At 37.6% G+C, this 14,295-nt stretch overlaps 1 protein-coding gene, 1 non-coding gene and 1 pseudogene across 2 annotated transcripts in view; 1 reads left to right on the top strand and 2 right to left on the bottom strand.

Annotated features, from left to right (window-relative positions):
* LOC127437366 (DNA polymerase subunit gamma-1-like) lies at positions 1-12,489 on the top strand (annotated as a pseudogene).
* On the bottom strand, positions 850-922 carry trnar-ucg (transfer RNA arginine (anticodon UCG)). The gene has a single exon. It is a non-coding gene; the product is annotated as a tRNA-Arg (tRNA).
* Positions 11,508-14,295, bottom strand: part of LOC127437693 (Fanconi anemia group I protein-like) — a 21,958-nt gene continuing 19,170 nt past the window's right edge. Inside the window, exons 34-38 of the mRNA XM_051692770.1 lie at positions 13,383-13,442; positions 13,223-13,300; positions 13,001-13,096; positions 12,768-12,881; positions 11,508-12,681 (exon numbers count right to left, since the gene is read on the bottom strand). Coding sequence (XP_051548730.1) covers positions 12,619-12,681; positions 12,768-12,881; positions 13,001-13,096; positions 13,223-13,300; positions 13,383-13,442 — 411 coding nt within the window. The 3' untranslated portion in view covers positions 11,508-12,618. The remainder of the gene's footprint in view (positions 12,682-12,767; positions 12,882-13,000; positions 13,097-13,222; positions 13,301-13,382; positions 13,443-14,295) is intronic.

Consider the following 14,295-nt stretch of genomic DNA (forward strand, 5'->3'; position numbering starts at 1 on the left):
ATGATGCACAAGCTGGTGTCGAAGGTAAACCTTTTACATCCTCTGTACTTAAAATGCTGTTGTTTATTCATTTGTTGTTAACATAAAAAAAATATATATTGAGATTGGAAAAATTATGCTTTATTATCTTTCAAAATGCTTCAAAGTTTCTGAGTGGAGAGTACAATTATTTCCTGCATCATAATCTATTTTTTTTTTTTTTTTTTTTTTTTTTTGTGCAGAGCTTTCTTTTAACAAAGGACATGGCAGAAATGACTTTTATCCATTAGCTTAGGCTGACATTAAAATACATTTTTGTGAGCTAAACATGATGAGTTATTCTTTCAGACACTTTAAATGTTTGATATCTCTATTACAGTAACATATACAAAGTAATTTATTGCCATCCGTATGAGTGTTGATATCTAGAGAATATATTTTAAACACTGATGACGTTTTATAAGGAGCTTGATTGTTGATATATCACAATGTTTTTTTAAAAAGTTGCATTTTAAGTCTTAGATGTGCTCATACTGTTGCCTAAGAAGTTATCGCCTCCTTGTGGTCATCATAAGAAGACGAGCTGGAAATTTAAATTTTAAATATAATTTTTAAAGGGATTTAGAAGACAGCTTTGTTTGCTTTGGACATTTAGTGTCTTGTCGATAATCGTCTTTTGTCATACAGCATTAGAAACAATTGATCATCAAAAAAAGCTTAAAAGTGACAATTTAATCTTTAAATTTAATACATTAGGCGATTTTTACATATTTCATAGTTATATGTAGCTTGTGATTATGTGTATTTTACTCGTACACATTTAGAGCATACCACTTCTGTAAAGAGTCTTTTTTGAAATAGAAAAAAACTCGACCCCGGCAGGACTCGAACCTGCAATCTTCTGATCCGAAGTCAGACGCCTTATCCATTAGGCCACGAGGCCAACTTATCTTAACCTTTGCCTGTGTTGGTATATATTTTGTTTTTACTTCTTAAAAAATCCAGGTATTCCATCAATAAATATGATAGATTGTATATATTACATTTTGTCACATGCGTATTCTTTAATGCATAATTTATACTATTTACAAGTATTTACTTTGATTTGTAGAACGTGTTAAAAATCGGTACTGTCTCTTTAAGAAAACTGGCAGTTCTGTAAAGAGTATCTGTAAATGAGCGCAAATTAACAAGAGAGGACTCGAATGGCTTCTTGAACTTAACTATGCTATTCGTGATTAGAATTAAATGTTTATGTTTTGTTGTTTTTGATCAACAACTTCCTTAAAAAACCGAAAGGGTATTAAAGAGCACCTATTACGGTTTTTCAAATATTACCTTTCATGTAGTGTGTAATATAGCTGTATGTGAATGTAAAAAAAGTCTGCAAAGTTTCACAAATCAAAACGCATGACAAATGGAGTTACTGACTCCCAAAAGAAAGAACCGATTCTGAACACCTGAAACGAATCGTTAGTAATTCCAGACTTACTTCCTGTACTAACCTACGTAATTTGGTAACAAAAAACCCGCCTCTGGTCTTCATTGGCTGCTCGCGAACAGCTTTGACCCGCCCTCAAACACTACACTAAGCTGTAGACCAATCACAACAGACTGGGACATCTGACCAATCAGAGCAGAGTAGGCTTCCTGAAAGGAGGAGTTTAGAATGGTGCAATTTTCTGATTCATTGAAGTTTTTGTATTTTCAAAACGTTTGTCAGTACGAACAAAATTTACACCTGCTCCCGACCATGTGTAAATCGTGTGGAAGACATCCAAACGTGTTGTTCTTTCAGACAAATTGCCATGACTACATTTTGATAGAAGTAAAAATAATTAATAATTAAATGAGTGAAATTAACCTTAAAAAATAACTAATAATAAATAAAAAAAATAAAATAAAAAAAAATCTTTTATTTAGAAACGTTTCTTTGCTGCTTGCATTTATTATTTCAAGTATATTTGTATATCACAACTCTGGTTATTTCAAGTATATTTGTATATCACAACTCTGGTTATTTCCAGCAGAAGTTCTTGATATGGGTTTGCGTGTGATTTTCTCGAGGAAAAACAAAAATAATGCCCTCTAACGTGACTGGATGGACTGTTTTTTTTATTTGTTACAAGCTCTATTATTTAGATTTCATAATTTAGTATAGGCATCAGTAAATCATGCTCAGCTGACATATGGTCAGTGGTAAAACCATAAAATAACACAAGGCAGGCAGGTGCGTAAACAATGGGGAAATATCCCGCACACTGTCGTGTAGCTTTTAAATCTGTAATATCTTACAGCCTTTCAGTCAAAGACCTTCTTCAGGCATTCTGTCAATTTATTACTGTTCGCATACATGTTCAAAGCTTCCTATTCTCATTTACTTGTGAGTCTGAAGCCTTGTTTATATGGCATTTTCATGGGCGTGGATTAGATAATTGTGAATGAATGTGCACGCATGCTCTATTTCAGAATGTTTGTAATTCACTAATATGCACAAGTTGTACTAACAAATCTGGGGAATACGAAGCATTCGTGAATCCGGCGGAAAGTTTTCGGGAAGCTCCATTTTAAGTGGAAATTACTCCCAATTCTTTTGTATATTTACGAAATTGTCGTGAATGAGACACATTACACGGAACAAGGCAAATCAAACTTTTATGCTCAACATGCAGTGAAAAGATGCTGAACTTCTTGACCAATAATCTACTCAATCACTGGCGAGTGAAATCAGAACATTTATCAGCCAGTGGCTAAACACAGACATTTTTAGTCGCATAGCGCAAAATTTGGTCTTATATGCTAGTGATTTACTCTAATTGTATTGAGTTGTGCAGAGAGTACAAGATCAATCTTGGGATTTAAGAAGCGATAAGAAGCAATATCGAGATGCTTCGGAAAATCCACTGCAAATGTCCTGCATGTCACCTGGGATAACAGTGTCTGCAAAATGCATAAATGTGAATTCAATGGGTCTTTTGTTGCAGATAGGCTCATGGGAATGGGTTGATTTCAGCAGTATTAATAATCTTGCTGATGTTCACGCTCTGTGTGTTGGAGGAGAACCGCTCAAGAAAGAAGCAAGAGATGTGTTTGTGAAGGGCAGCATGTCTGATGTTAGGACCAACTTCCATGTAAGCAGAGAAGTCTGAGGTGCTACAAAGTACAGTATTTAGATCCTGCAATGTCCTTATTCTGTTACAACAAGCAACTCTAAGGTCGTAAATAACGAAAGTAAATTAATGAATGCACGAATATTTAAAAAAGCAGAGTAAACCTATGAGTAACTTATGCTATTATCTCTATTCTTTGGTTTGCTTCTTTGACACTGTAGGAGCTGATGCAGTATTGTGCTATTGATTGTCTGGCCACACATGAGGTCTTCACACAGCAGCTGCATCTCATTATGGAAAGGTATGAATATCTACAAAATTTACAAATCCTTTATTTATTTTTTTTCCCCCTTTTTCACCCAATTTGGAATGCCCAATTCCCAGTGCGCTTTTTTTTTAAAGTTCTTGTGGTCACATAGTGATTCGCCTCAATCCGGGTGGCGGAGGACAAATCCCAGTTGCCTCCGCATCTGAGACCATCAACCCATGCACCTTATCACGTGGCTTGTTGAGCGCATTGCCACAGAGACATAGCACATGTGGAGGCTTCACGCCATCCACCACAGCATCCGCGCTCAACTCACCACGCTCCCCACCGAGAACGAACCACATTATAGCAACCATGAGGAGGTTACCCCATGTGACTCAACCCTCCTAGCAACAGGGCCAATTTGGTTGCTTAGGAGACCTGACTGGAGTCACTCAGCACACCCTGGGATTCGAACTAGCAAACTCCAGGGGTGGTAGCCAGCATCTTTTACCACTGAGCTACCCAGGCCCCACAGCCCCTTCTAACCATAACTCAACACATAAAATCTTGTACTTAAGCACTTAAACTTTTCTGCATCTTTGTAGGTGTCTTCACCCAGTGACACTTGCAGGTATGCTGGAAATGGATGTCTGCTACCTTCCTGTCAATCAGAACTGGGGGCAGTACTTGGAAGATTCACAGGACACTTATGAGGAGCTGCAGAGAGAGAGATGAAGAAGTCGTTGATGATTCTGGCTGACGTTGCCTGTCAGTTATTGCAGGATGATCGGTAATGTCCCGACAGATTTTATACAGCACTTAACCAAGTATGCAAATTATATTTGGAGTTTTTTATGAGTGAAGTGAAACAGGGGTTAGGGTTTGATAATCACATGTTTGGTGTTGATCTTGTTCTCCAGGTACAAAGAGGATACCTGGCTCTGGGATTTGGAGTGGGACGTTCAAGTTTTCAAACAGAAGAAAATGCCTGTAAGCAAGAAGAAAGCCAAACAGGAGGCAGAAGCAGCAGCAGCTGCAACCGATAAAAATGTACCCAAAGACTGGGACAAGGGTGTGTCTTTCATTCTACATTCTGTCTTCTTCATGATGTTGAAGTGTTTATGCCTGGCCATCCTTAACCCTTTTGGTGCTGATTTTTGGATTGCATACTGGTGGTATAAAATAGATTTGAAAAAATTTTGAAATTGCTTTTTGTGTATGGAATCACTATAAAGTGATTTTAAGGAGTGGGAACCCTGAATTTATTAGAAGAAGAGGAACTATAGCATTGTTTACCTGCTGTTTCAGACCCTGGTCCTCCTTTAGATGAGGAGGAGGATGGTCCAAACCCCAGAAGAGAACTATTACAGAGACTGAAGGAGACCGTAAGCTGCCTGCCGAAGCAGAGACAACATTTACCTGCCCACCCAGCCCTCTGATGGGTCATTTGATTCTAAATTGCAAGGGAGCACATTTTGCATAAATACCTAGTTATATAGCATTACTCTAATCTTATTCCTCCTTTTATGTATGCTGGTACTGTAAACTGTATGTGAAGATGTCTGTGGCAGAGGACTGGTTTCCTGGATCCAGTCTCATCAGTCTACAAATGAGGGTCATGCCCAAGCTGATGGGCCTCACATGGGATGGCTTTCCCCTGCATTACACTGACCAGCACGGCTGGGGTTACCTGGTGCCAGGCCACAGATAACCTAGAGATATCAGAAGACACTGAGGGACCTGTATGCCCTATTAAGTAGAATAAAGTGTCAATGAAGAGTGTGTTTGGAACCATACCATTTGTTCATTATGAAATATAAAGTGGATTATCTCTGTGTATTAAAAAGTCAGCTTTTTCCCTTTAAATCTATGGCATCCAAGACTGCTGAAACTTTTGATTGTTATTTTCTAGGGTGATTGAGAGCATCTATAAGAAGTACTGTGAGCGAAAGGGGAAGGAACAGCCTGTGTCTGGACAGATCGCCTTCTGATGACCTCATGTTGATGGACAGTGCTGTGTGGCAGAGTAAGAGCCTGGATAGAACATTCTTCACAAAAACCATGGTGGTAGATAACATGTTTACAAATGCTCTTGTTTTGATATACTTGGCCCATATCTGGATTTTGTGAGAGATTTAGAACGGGTTTGTGTTCATGTGTGTGTAGGTTGAAGAAGTGAGTCGTCTGGAGGTGTTCGATGACGACGTACTGAGTGCATCAGTCTCATGCAAGAGGACCAAGGTTAGATTCATTACAGTAGCCAAAAAGAAATCACAAAATTAAGCAGCATTTTTAATAACATCTTATTTATATAAATATTAAACATCATTTTAAAAATTGTAATATTTTAATTTCAAAATATTTTAAATATGAAAACATATTTAAATATTACATTTTTATAATAAATGTAAAGCAACAATACAGTATATAACAATTTTCAAATATTTAACCTATTTTAAATATTAAATAGTATTTAATTAAATGCTAATTTATTACATTAAAACAGAGCAAAAATATATTGACACCTTTTAAAAATATTTAAATATAAAAATAGTATTTAATTAAATTATTGTATAGAGCAAAAATATATTAACATATTTTTGAAATATTTAAATATAAAAATTAGTATATAAATTATTATAAAATATTAGAGCTAAAATATATTAATAAAATTGTAAAATATTTTAAATAAAATAGAGAATTTATTACTTTAGGTTATTTCAAAAGATGAAAATATGAAGTTTCATCAATTAAATTTTTCATGTTTGTGACAATAACAAAGACAATAGTTTTGTTTTTGTTCTTTTGAAAGTAAAAAACGGGAAACGTGACTGTCCTTATCACCATGGAAATAGACCATACAATGATGTTAGCATCCCTGGGTGTTGGTTCTTCAAACTGCCTCATAATATGCACTTGTATTGTGGCTTCGGAAAGGAGAACTGCCACGTACTGTTAGCAGGTATGCTGGTGGCGCATCTTCTAATAGGTCTAGCTCTTATGCTTCTAAACACCATATGTCATGTGACCTCTTTGCTCCACCATCAGACATGATGACTATAATGAGGAAGGACAGTATGGAGCCATTTTACCCCAAGTCATCTCTGCTGGAACAGTGACTCATCGAGTTGTAGAGCCGACATGGCTGACTGCAAGTAACACTCGTAAGGCAAATACAATGATTCATACGTTTTTTTTTTTCTTTACCAATAATAAAGAGACCATTTATTTGGAAAGGCAAATTGAGTGAAGGTCATAAATTCACACAACGTTTTGTCTTTTTAAGCAAAAGTATGATGTAATAATTACAGTAAGAGATCATGTCATACATGAACATTCCGAGGTCTTGAGAGGACTTAGTTTTTGATAGAAGGTACTAGAAAACTGTCCCATCTGTCTCAGTGTGGAGTGGCATTTAAAATCGTTGTGTGTGTATTTTCAGAGAAATTGTGCTGGCAGTTAACGGAAGGCCATGGTGCAGGTTCCTCCTGGTTATCATCTGGTGGGAGCAGATGTGGACACAAGAGCTGTGGATCGCTGCTGTGCTGGGAGAAGCACACTTTGCTGGGATGCATGGTATTTCAGATGTCAGTTGTCCCCTGCCAGTACATGCCCAATACAGAAATGGGCATCAAAGTAGAAAATTCAGAAGACAAATGTTAAAGGTCAATATAATGTCACTCTCACTTTCCAATTGCAGGATGCACAGCATTTGGTTGGATGACACTCTAGGGAAAGAAAAGTCAGGGTACAGACCTGCACAGTCGGACAGCAGACGCAGTGGGCATCAGCCGTGAGCATGCCAAAGTCTTCAACTATGGACGGATTTATGGAGCCGGCCAACCATTTTCGGAATGACTGCTCATGCAGTTCAACTGAGGCAAAAAGCAGCAGCTAGTATAGCCAGACAGATGTTCGCACTTAACAAAGGCCTGCGCAGGTAGGCTGAAAAACCTCTTAGGTATTCTGATTTATTTCTACCAGAACTGAAATTTGAGAAATTCTCAAATCTGCTAATTTCAGTGTTTCTTTTCATTAGCTTAACTCAGGAGTCTCAAATTACTGAGCTCTGGGCCAAATTGGGTTTGGTTTCATATGGCCCCTAATGTTATTTTTCCCCACATAGCTCATTACAAATGTAAAATGTGTAATTGTAGCCTAATTGATGACCAGAAACAAGCCTCTGTGCTTAAATACATCAAAAAAAGTTTGGCTGCGCATGTGTGCTAAATTGTATGCAAACTGAACAGCAATAACTATACACTGATCAGCCACAACATTAAAACCACTGACAGGTGCAGTGACTAACATTTATTATCTCATTACAATGGCACCTGTCAAGGGTTGGGATATATTAGGCAGCAAGTGAACAGTCAGTTCTTGAATTTCATGTGTTGGAAGCAGGAAAAATGGGCAAGCGTAAGGATCTGAGCGACTTTGACAAGGGCCAAATTGTGATGGCTAGACAACTGGGTCAAAGGATTTCCAAAATGGCAGGTCTTGTGGGATGTTCCCATTATGCAGTGGTTAGTACCTAGCAAAAGTGGTCCAAGGAAAGACAACCGGTGACAGGGTCATGGGTGCCCAAGTTTCATTGATATGCGTGGGGAGTGAAGGCTAGCCCATCTGGTCCGATCCCACAGAAGAGCTGCTGTAGCACAAATTGCTGAAAAACTTAATGCTGGCCATGATAAAAAGGTGTCAGAACACACAATGCATTGCAGCTTGCTGCGTATGGGGCTGCGTAGCCACAGACTGGTCAGAGTGCCCATGCTGACCCCTGTCCACCGCCGAAAGTGCCTACAATGGGCGCGTGAGCATCAGAACTGGACCATGGAGCAATGGAAGAAGGTGGTCTGGTCTGATGAATCACGTTTTCTTTTAGATCATGTGGAAGGCCGGGTGCGTGTGCATCGTTTACCTGGGGAAGAGATGGCAGCAGGATGCACCGTGGAAAAAAGGCAGGCCAGCAGAGGCAGTGTGATGCTCTGGGCAATGTTCTGCTGGGAAACCTTGGGTCCTGGCATTCATGTGGATGTTACTTTGATACGTACCACCTATCTAAAGATACTTGCAGACCACGTACACCCCTTCATGGCAACGGTATTCCCTGATGGCAGTGGCCTCTTTCAGCAGGATAATGCGCCCTGCCACACTGCAAAAATTGTTAAGGAATGGTTTGAGGAACATGACAAAGAGTTCAAGGTGTTGACTTGGCCTCTGAATTCCCCAGATCTCAATCCGATTGAGCATCTATGGGATGTGCTGTACCAACAAGTCCGATCCATGGAGGCCCCACCTCACAACTTAGACTTAAAGGATCTGCTGCTAACATCCTGGTGTCAGATACCACAGGACACCTTCAGAGGTCTTGTGGAGTGCATGCCTCAACGTGTCAGAGCTGTTTTGGCGGCATGAGGGGGACCAACACGATATTAGGCAGGTGGTTTTAATGTTGTGGCTGATCAGCGTATATAGCTCAAATTCATGGTTGTAAAAATGCTTGTATTTGTTCAACTGACACTGACCTTACTAGTGGCCCCTTGGTAGTTTTAAAGGAATAGTTCACCCGTAAATTCTCTCATCATTTACTCACCCTCCTAGCATCCCAGATGTGTATGACTTTGTCTTCTGCAGAACACAAATGAAGATTTTTAGAAGAATATTTCAGCTCTGTAGGTCCATACAATGCAAGCGAATGGGTGGCAATTTTTTAAACTCAAAAATCCAAATAAGGGCAACAAAAAAAGTGCTCCTGACGACTGGGTGGTTAAATCCATATCTTCAGAAGTGATATGATAGGTGTGAGTGAGAAACAGATCTATATTTAAGTTATTTTCCTTCACTTTCACCTTCTGTTTTTGGTGATTCACATTCTTCATGCATATCACCCCCTATTGAGAAGGGACAAGAATTTCCAATAATAAAAAAAATTACTTAAATATTGATGTTTCTCACCCACACCTATCATATTGTGTCTGATCACATGGATTACTTTTATGATGCCTTTGTGGATTTTGGAACTTCAAAATTTTGGCACCCATTCACTTTCATTGTATGGACCTACAGAGCTGAAATATTCTTCTAAAAATCTTCAATTGAGTTCTGCAGAATAAAAAGTCATACACATCTGGGATGCCAGGAGGGTGAGTAAATCATGAGAGAATTTTCATTTTTGGGTGAACTATTCTATACGAAGTTGAAGACCTCTGGTTAATGTAACTGATAACTATTGTTTGGGCAGGTGAATGGAGAGAGATGAGGACAGCACCATATCACTGCAGGAGTTACGCAAGATCTTAAAACTGGCAGCTCAAAGGTCAGCTGACTACCTTGAAATACAAACCGTTTTATGTGTTTTTTTCTGTAATGCTTATCAGAACTGTTAAGTGGCTTTAAATCTTAGTCAAAGAGTTGCTAGTCCAGGAACTTTAAAGCATTTCTAGGCCTGGAAAAGTAAATGGAAATTAGTAAAATCTTAAACTCCTAGGGAAAAGACATGGAATGAGTTAAATCAAATCTTTTTTTTTTTTTTTTTTTTTAAATAAGGGGAAAGTCAAGGAAATTAGTTAAATCTAAAAAAAATCTGGGAAAAGTCACGGAAATTAGTTAAATCTAAAGCAAATTTGGGAAGTCATGGAAATTAGTTAAATCTAAAATAATAAGGGAAAAGTCATGGAAATGAGAAGTAAAAAAAATAAATAAATAATAATGTTGTGGAAATGAATTAAAGCTGAAGTGTGTAACTTTTTCTGTGTTAAAATATTTTCTTATTTCTTATAAAATATTTCTTATCCTAGCTTAATATGCGGAAACAACTGTAATTCATTTGTAGGTTAATTTTCTCAAACTGTAAACACGGCTTCTGTGGTGCTATAAAAATTTCTGTTTTTATTTTTTTGCGACCCCATCTATAACGACAAATTAATATTGACTCAACCAATAGTGGGAGTAGGGGTCAGCGTATTTAGAAAGCTATTTGAAAACAAACATTTAATTTTCCGTTCAGTGGTGCAGAAATGACACACTTCAGCTTTATATCTAAAAAAATTAGGGTAAAGTCAGGAAAACATTTCTATAGTTAATATAGACTTTAGTTATGATCTCTTTTTGTGCAAAAATCATAAAAATTCATTGGTTGAAAGGTGTGGGAACCTTGTAGTGGCCATGTTTGCTACCTTTATCTCTCCGTAAAATTGAGCAGATGCCTTACTTTTATCATCAATTATGGCTAAAATATGTCACTGACGGGTGCTTCTGCATCAGTTTTCACGATGAGGTACGTTACCTGGTGTGGAGCGAGGATCGATACAGAGCTGCTTTGGCCTTACAGATCACAAACCTGCTTACAAGGTGAAGACCACTCTCTAATTTCTGCCTTAAATTTGATTTGATATTATTCTGTAAAATCAATGTCTGAATACAACCGCATGTCCACAGGTGTACGTTTGCTTATAAACTGGGAATGAAGGATCTGCCACAGTCATTAGCTTTCTTCAGTGGGGTAGACATTGATCAGTGCTTACGGAAGGAGGTGACCATGGACTGCATGACTCCAAATCCCACTGGAGTGGATGGAGATATGGACTACCACAAGGTAAGGTTAGTGCTGGGCATTAGGACAATATAATCAGATATCGATGATATCTTACTATGATTCCGATTGCGACACTCAATTGACAGACAATGATTGACAATATCGGGAAATGGCAAAACCATGGATCTGGGAAGTCAGCAAATATATTAAACAGTAGCCCAGGGTGTGAAACTAGCACCTGCCAGATGTGACGAGACTGAATCCAGTTTGTGAGCTCCTCGTCCAAATGTATTTCTTGCGTGGGTCATTGTGCTCATCTTCCCGCAAAAGGCGGGCAACCTGAAAGACATCTCAGAGTGACACATGACAAGAAATGCTGATAGTCTTGAAGAAACACACTATTATATTTTTAAGAACAGACAAAAGAAAAGCCATCAATGCTTGTGTCTGATTCGCTGTTTGTTTATAGGTGTGCAGCGCGAGCCTGTCTCATGGAACAGGCACATGTAAAGAGTTATCAGTTTTTTTCTTTGTTTCATTCATCTGAAAACTGTTTGCAAGAATAATGTCATTTGTGAGAATGCTGCAAATGATCTCCGATCATCTCAGGAGGTGCTGTGAGTTTAATTTGCTTTATTTCCACAGACCAGTTTGCGGTTAACATGCATTGTGAACGCAACTCTGCAGGTTCAGTAACATATCTTTGTATTAAAGAAACAAAGACGAAAGTAATTAAATCATAAAATAATACGACACGTTCGCCTTGAACCTAAAATTCAGTTCTATTTTTTTTTCCCTTTAGGCATCATTAACTATTACCAAAACGCAATACAAACACACATTTGATAAGAACACATGGGAATTTATTAGTCTTTATTATCATGATTATTATTATTATATATATATATATAACATCTTTACATTTATAATTGTCTTTAGTTCTTAATCTGTAGGCTATTAGTAATTTTCCACCTGTTGTTGCTGACTGATGCTTGCGTGATGGCAAGTGGGGCCATTGGAGACGGTAAATGTTTGGATTTGGGGAAGTGGTTAAATACGATTTTTTGATCACTTCGTTTTTTTAATAGCTTTTTTCGTTTATTTAAAAGTGCAATTTGAATTTAGAAATGTATTACGTTTTTTCATGTTTAAACAAATTTGAAATGAAAGCAAAATCAATAAAGAAAAAATATTCACCGACCCTTGGAGGGGGGTTGATGATGTAATCGTATAGCACAATATTTATTAAGGCAATTATCGATACAATATTTTTTACATATCCCCCAGCCCTAGTGAGGTTAAGTATAAACTGAGTGACACAATACTGTAACTGCCAATCTAAGACATTTATGTTTATTAAGATTATATAGCAGCAGTGGTTTGAATATCAAGACTCCTTATTTAGGACTAAAACTATCTTCACAAACTCGTGTAAAATATAAGACACAAAGTATTAGTTAAACAAGAAATGGGCATATAATTACATATGTTTTTCCCAAAACAAATATATTGGTATGAACATAAAATCTGTTGTTTTTACATCAACAGGTGAAGCCTTGGATATTTACCAGATTCTAGAGATCATCAAAGGATCTGTGGCCAAAGTAAAATAATATCTGTGGTATAAAACAAAGGATAACACTCTGAATGGCCGCCCCTTGTGTGAACTTAGAAAAGGGCAGTGCTCTGCATACAGGTGAAGAACGAACTAGGTGAAAAAGTTCAAAAGAAGGCACAGAAGCTCACTGCTTCCGCCTCTTCTTCTTGGGTGCCTGATTTTCCTCTGAAGGCTGAGAATGTTCAGTCTAAAGTGAGAAAGTATACCATGTTAATGAGGAAAATCCAAACCAACAGCTGTCTCACATAATTGACAGTTTAAATGGACACAAACCTGCTGGCTTTCATCCTGCTGTTGTTCCTGTTCCTGCAGTGCCGCATCCAGAGTGGCGGCATTGATTCTGAAGTCTCTCGAAGTGCTCAGCTTCATGTACTGCATCAGATTGACCTGCAGAGGGTGCCGTAGTGTAAATATATTTAAAGATGTGCCTTGTTTTTTTGTTGTTTTTTTTATCTTTGTGTATAGCAAAGAAAAAAAAGAAAAAAAAAACCTTAAACAGACTTTACCTTTGACTTCTTGGAGAGAAGAATGAGAAACTTCTCATACTGTTCAATGTTGAAAATGAGGTTGGGGATGGCTTTAGTCTCCCGAAGAACTTTAGCCTTTGAATATAAAAAGAGAAAAATCAAAACTGATTCTACTCAGAGCTTTTGAGTACATTTCACACTCTGACACACTAGCATTATATTTAATCTCAAAGCATTATTACTAGTAAAAATGGTTCTTACTGAAGCAGCTGCGACAGCCTCATCATCTTTTTTCTTCTTCTTCGTCTTTTCTGGGCCTCCTGCCGTCAGCTCTCCACTCTGAACAAGAGGATCATTTAACAGTGCATTAGGCTCATTAGAAGGAGTTTGAAAATGGCAAACAATGCATACAGACACATACCTGTACATATGTGATGAAACTGTAACACTGAGGAGTCAAGTGAGACCCAGACAGCTTTACCTGGTTAAACACACAAGATGAAAAATTTCAGGCATTCGCGAAATAAAACGAGAAGAAATATTGGTGCAATCCATGACCACAAGTTGAATAAACCATACACCTGACATTTTAATCAAAAGCGATTGATTCGTTTCTGAAAATGTTTGAAGGGATACTTAACCCAAAAATGAACACTCATCATTTACTCACCCTCATGTCATCCCAGATGTGTATGACTTTCTTTCTTCAGCAGAACACAAAAGAACACACACTCACTTGCATTGTATGGACCTACACAGCTGAGATATTCTTCTAAAAATCTTTGTTTGTGTTCTACTGAAGAAATAAAGTCATACTCATCTGGGATGGCATGAGGGTGAGTAAATGATAAAATAACTTATTTTTAGGTTGAACTATCCCTTAAATCTGGATCCATGAAGTCAGTGTCAGTAACTACATTTCCATTCAAGGATTTATTTTTTAGTGCATCAAAATGTTTACCAGTATAGCTGATGGAAACGCAAATTATGATAAAATTTCACAAGTGTCGACAAAGTCAGCGCATAAATTTTATGTGGATACTTCAAAAGTCGTGAAAAACTAGTTTGGATACACTTTGTGTGAGGTTTTAATTAATTGTCACACTCTCCATTTTACAAAGATTTGGGTACATCTGGGACGTGAAAGGTACACAATTTGCAATATACAGTTGTGCTCAAAAGTTTGCATACCCTTGCAGAAATTGTGGCATTGATTTTGAAAATATGACTGATCATGCAAAAAAACCTGTCTTTTATTTAAGGATAGTGATCATATGAAGCCATTTATCATCACATAGTTGTTTGGCTCCTTTTTAAATCATATTGATAAAAGA

Source organism: Myxocyprinus asiaticus, chromosome 48 (assembly GCF_019703515.2).
Source record: "Myxocyprinus asiaticus isolate MX2 ecotype Aquarium Trade chromosome 48, UBuf_Myxa_2, whole genome shotgun sequence".
NCBI lineage: Eukaryota > Metazoa > Chordata > Actinopteri > Cypriniformes > Catostomidae > Myxocyprinus > Myxocyprinus asiaticus.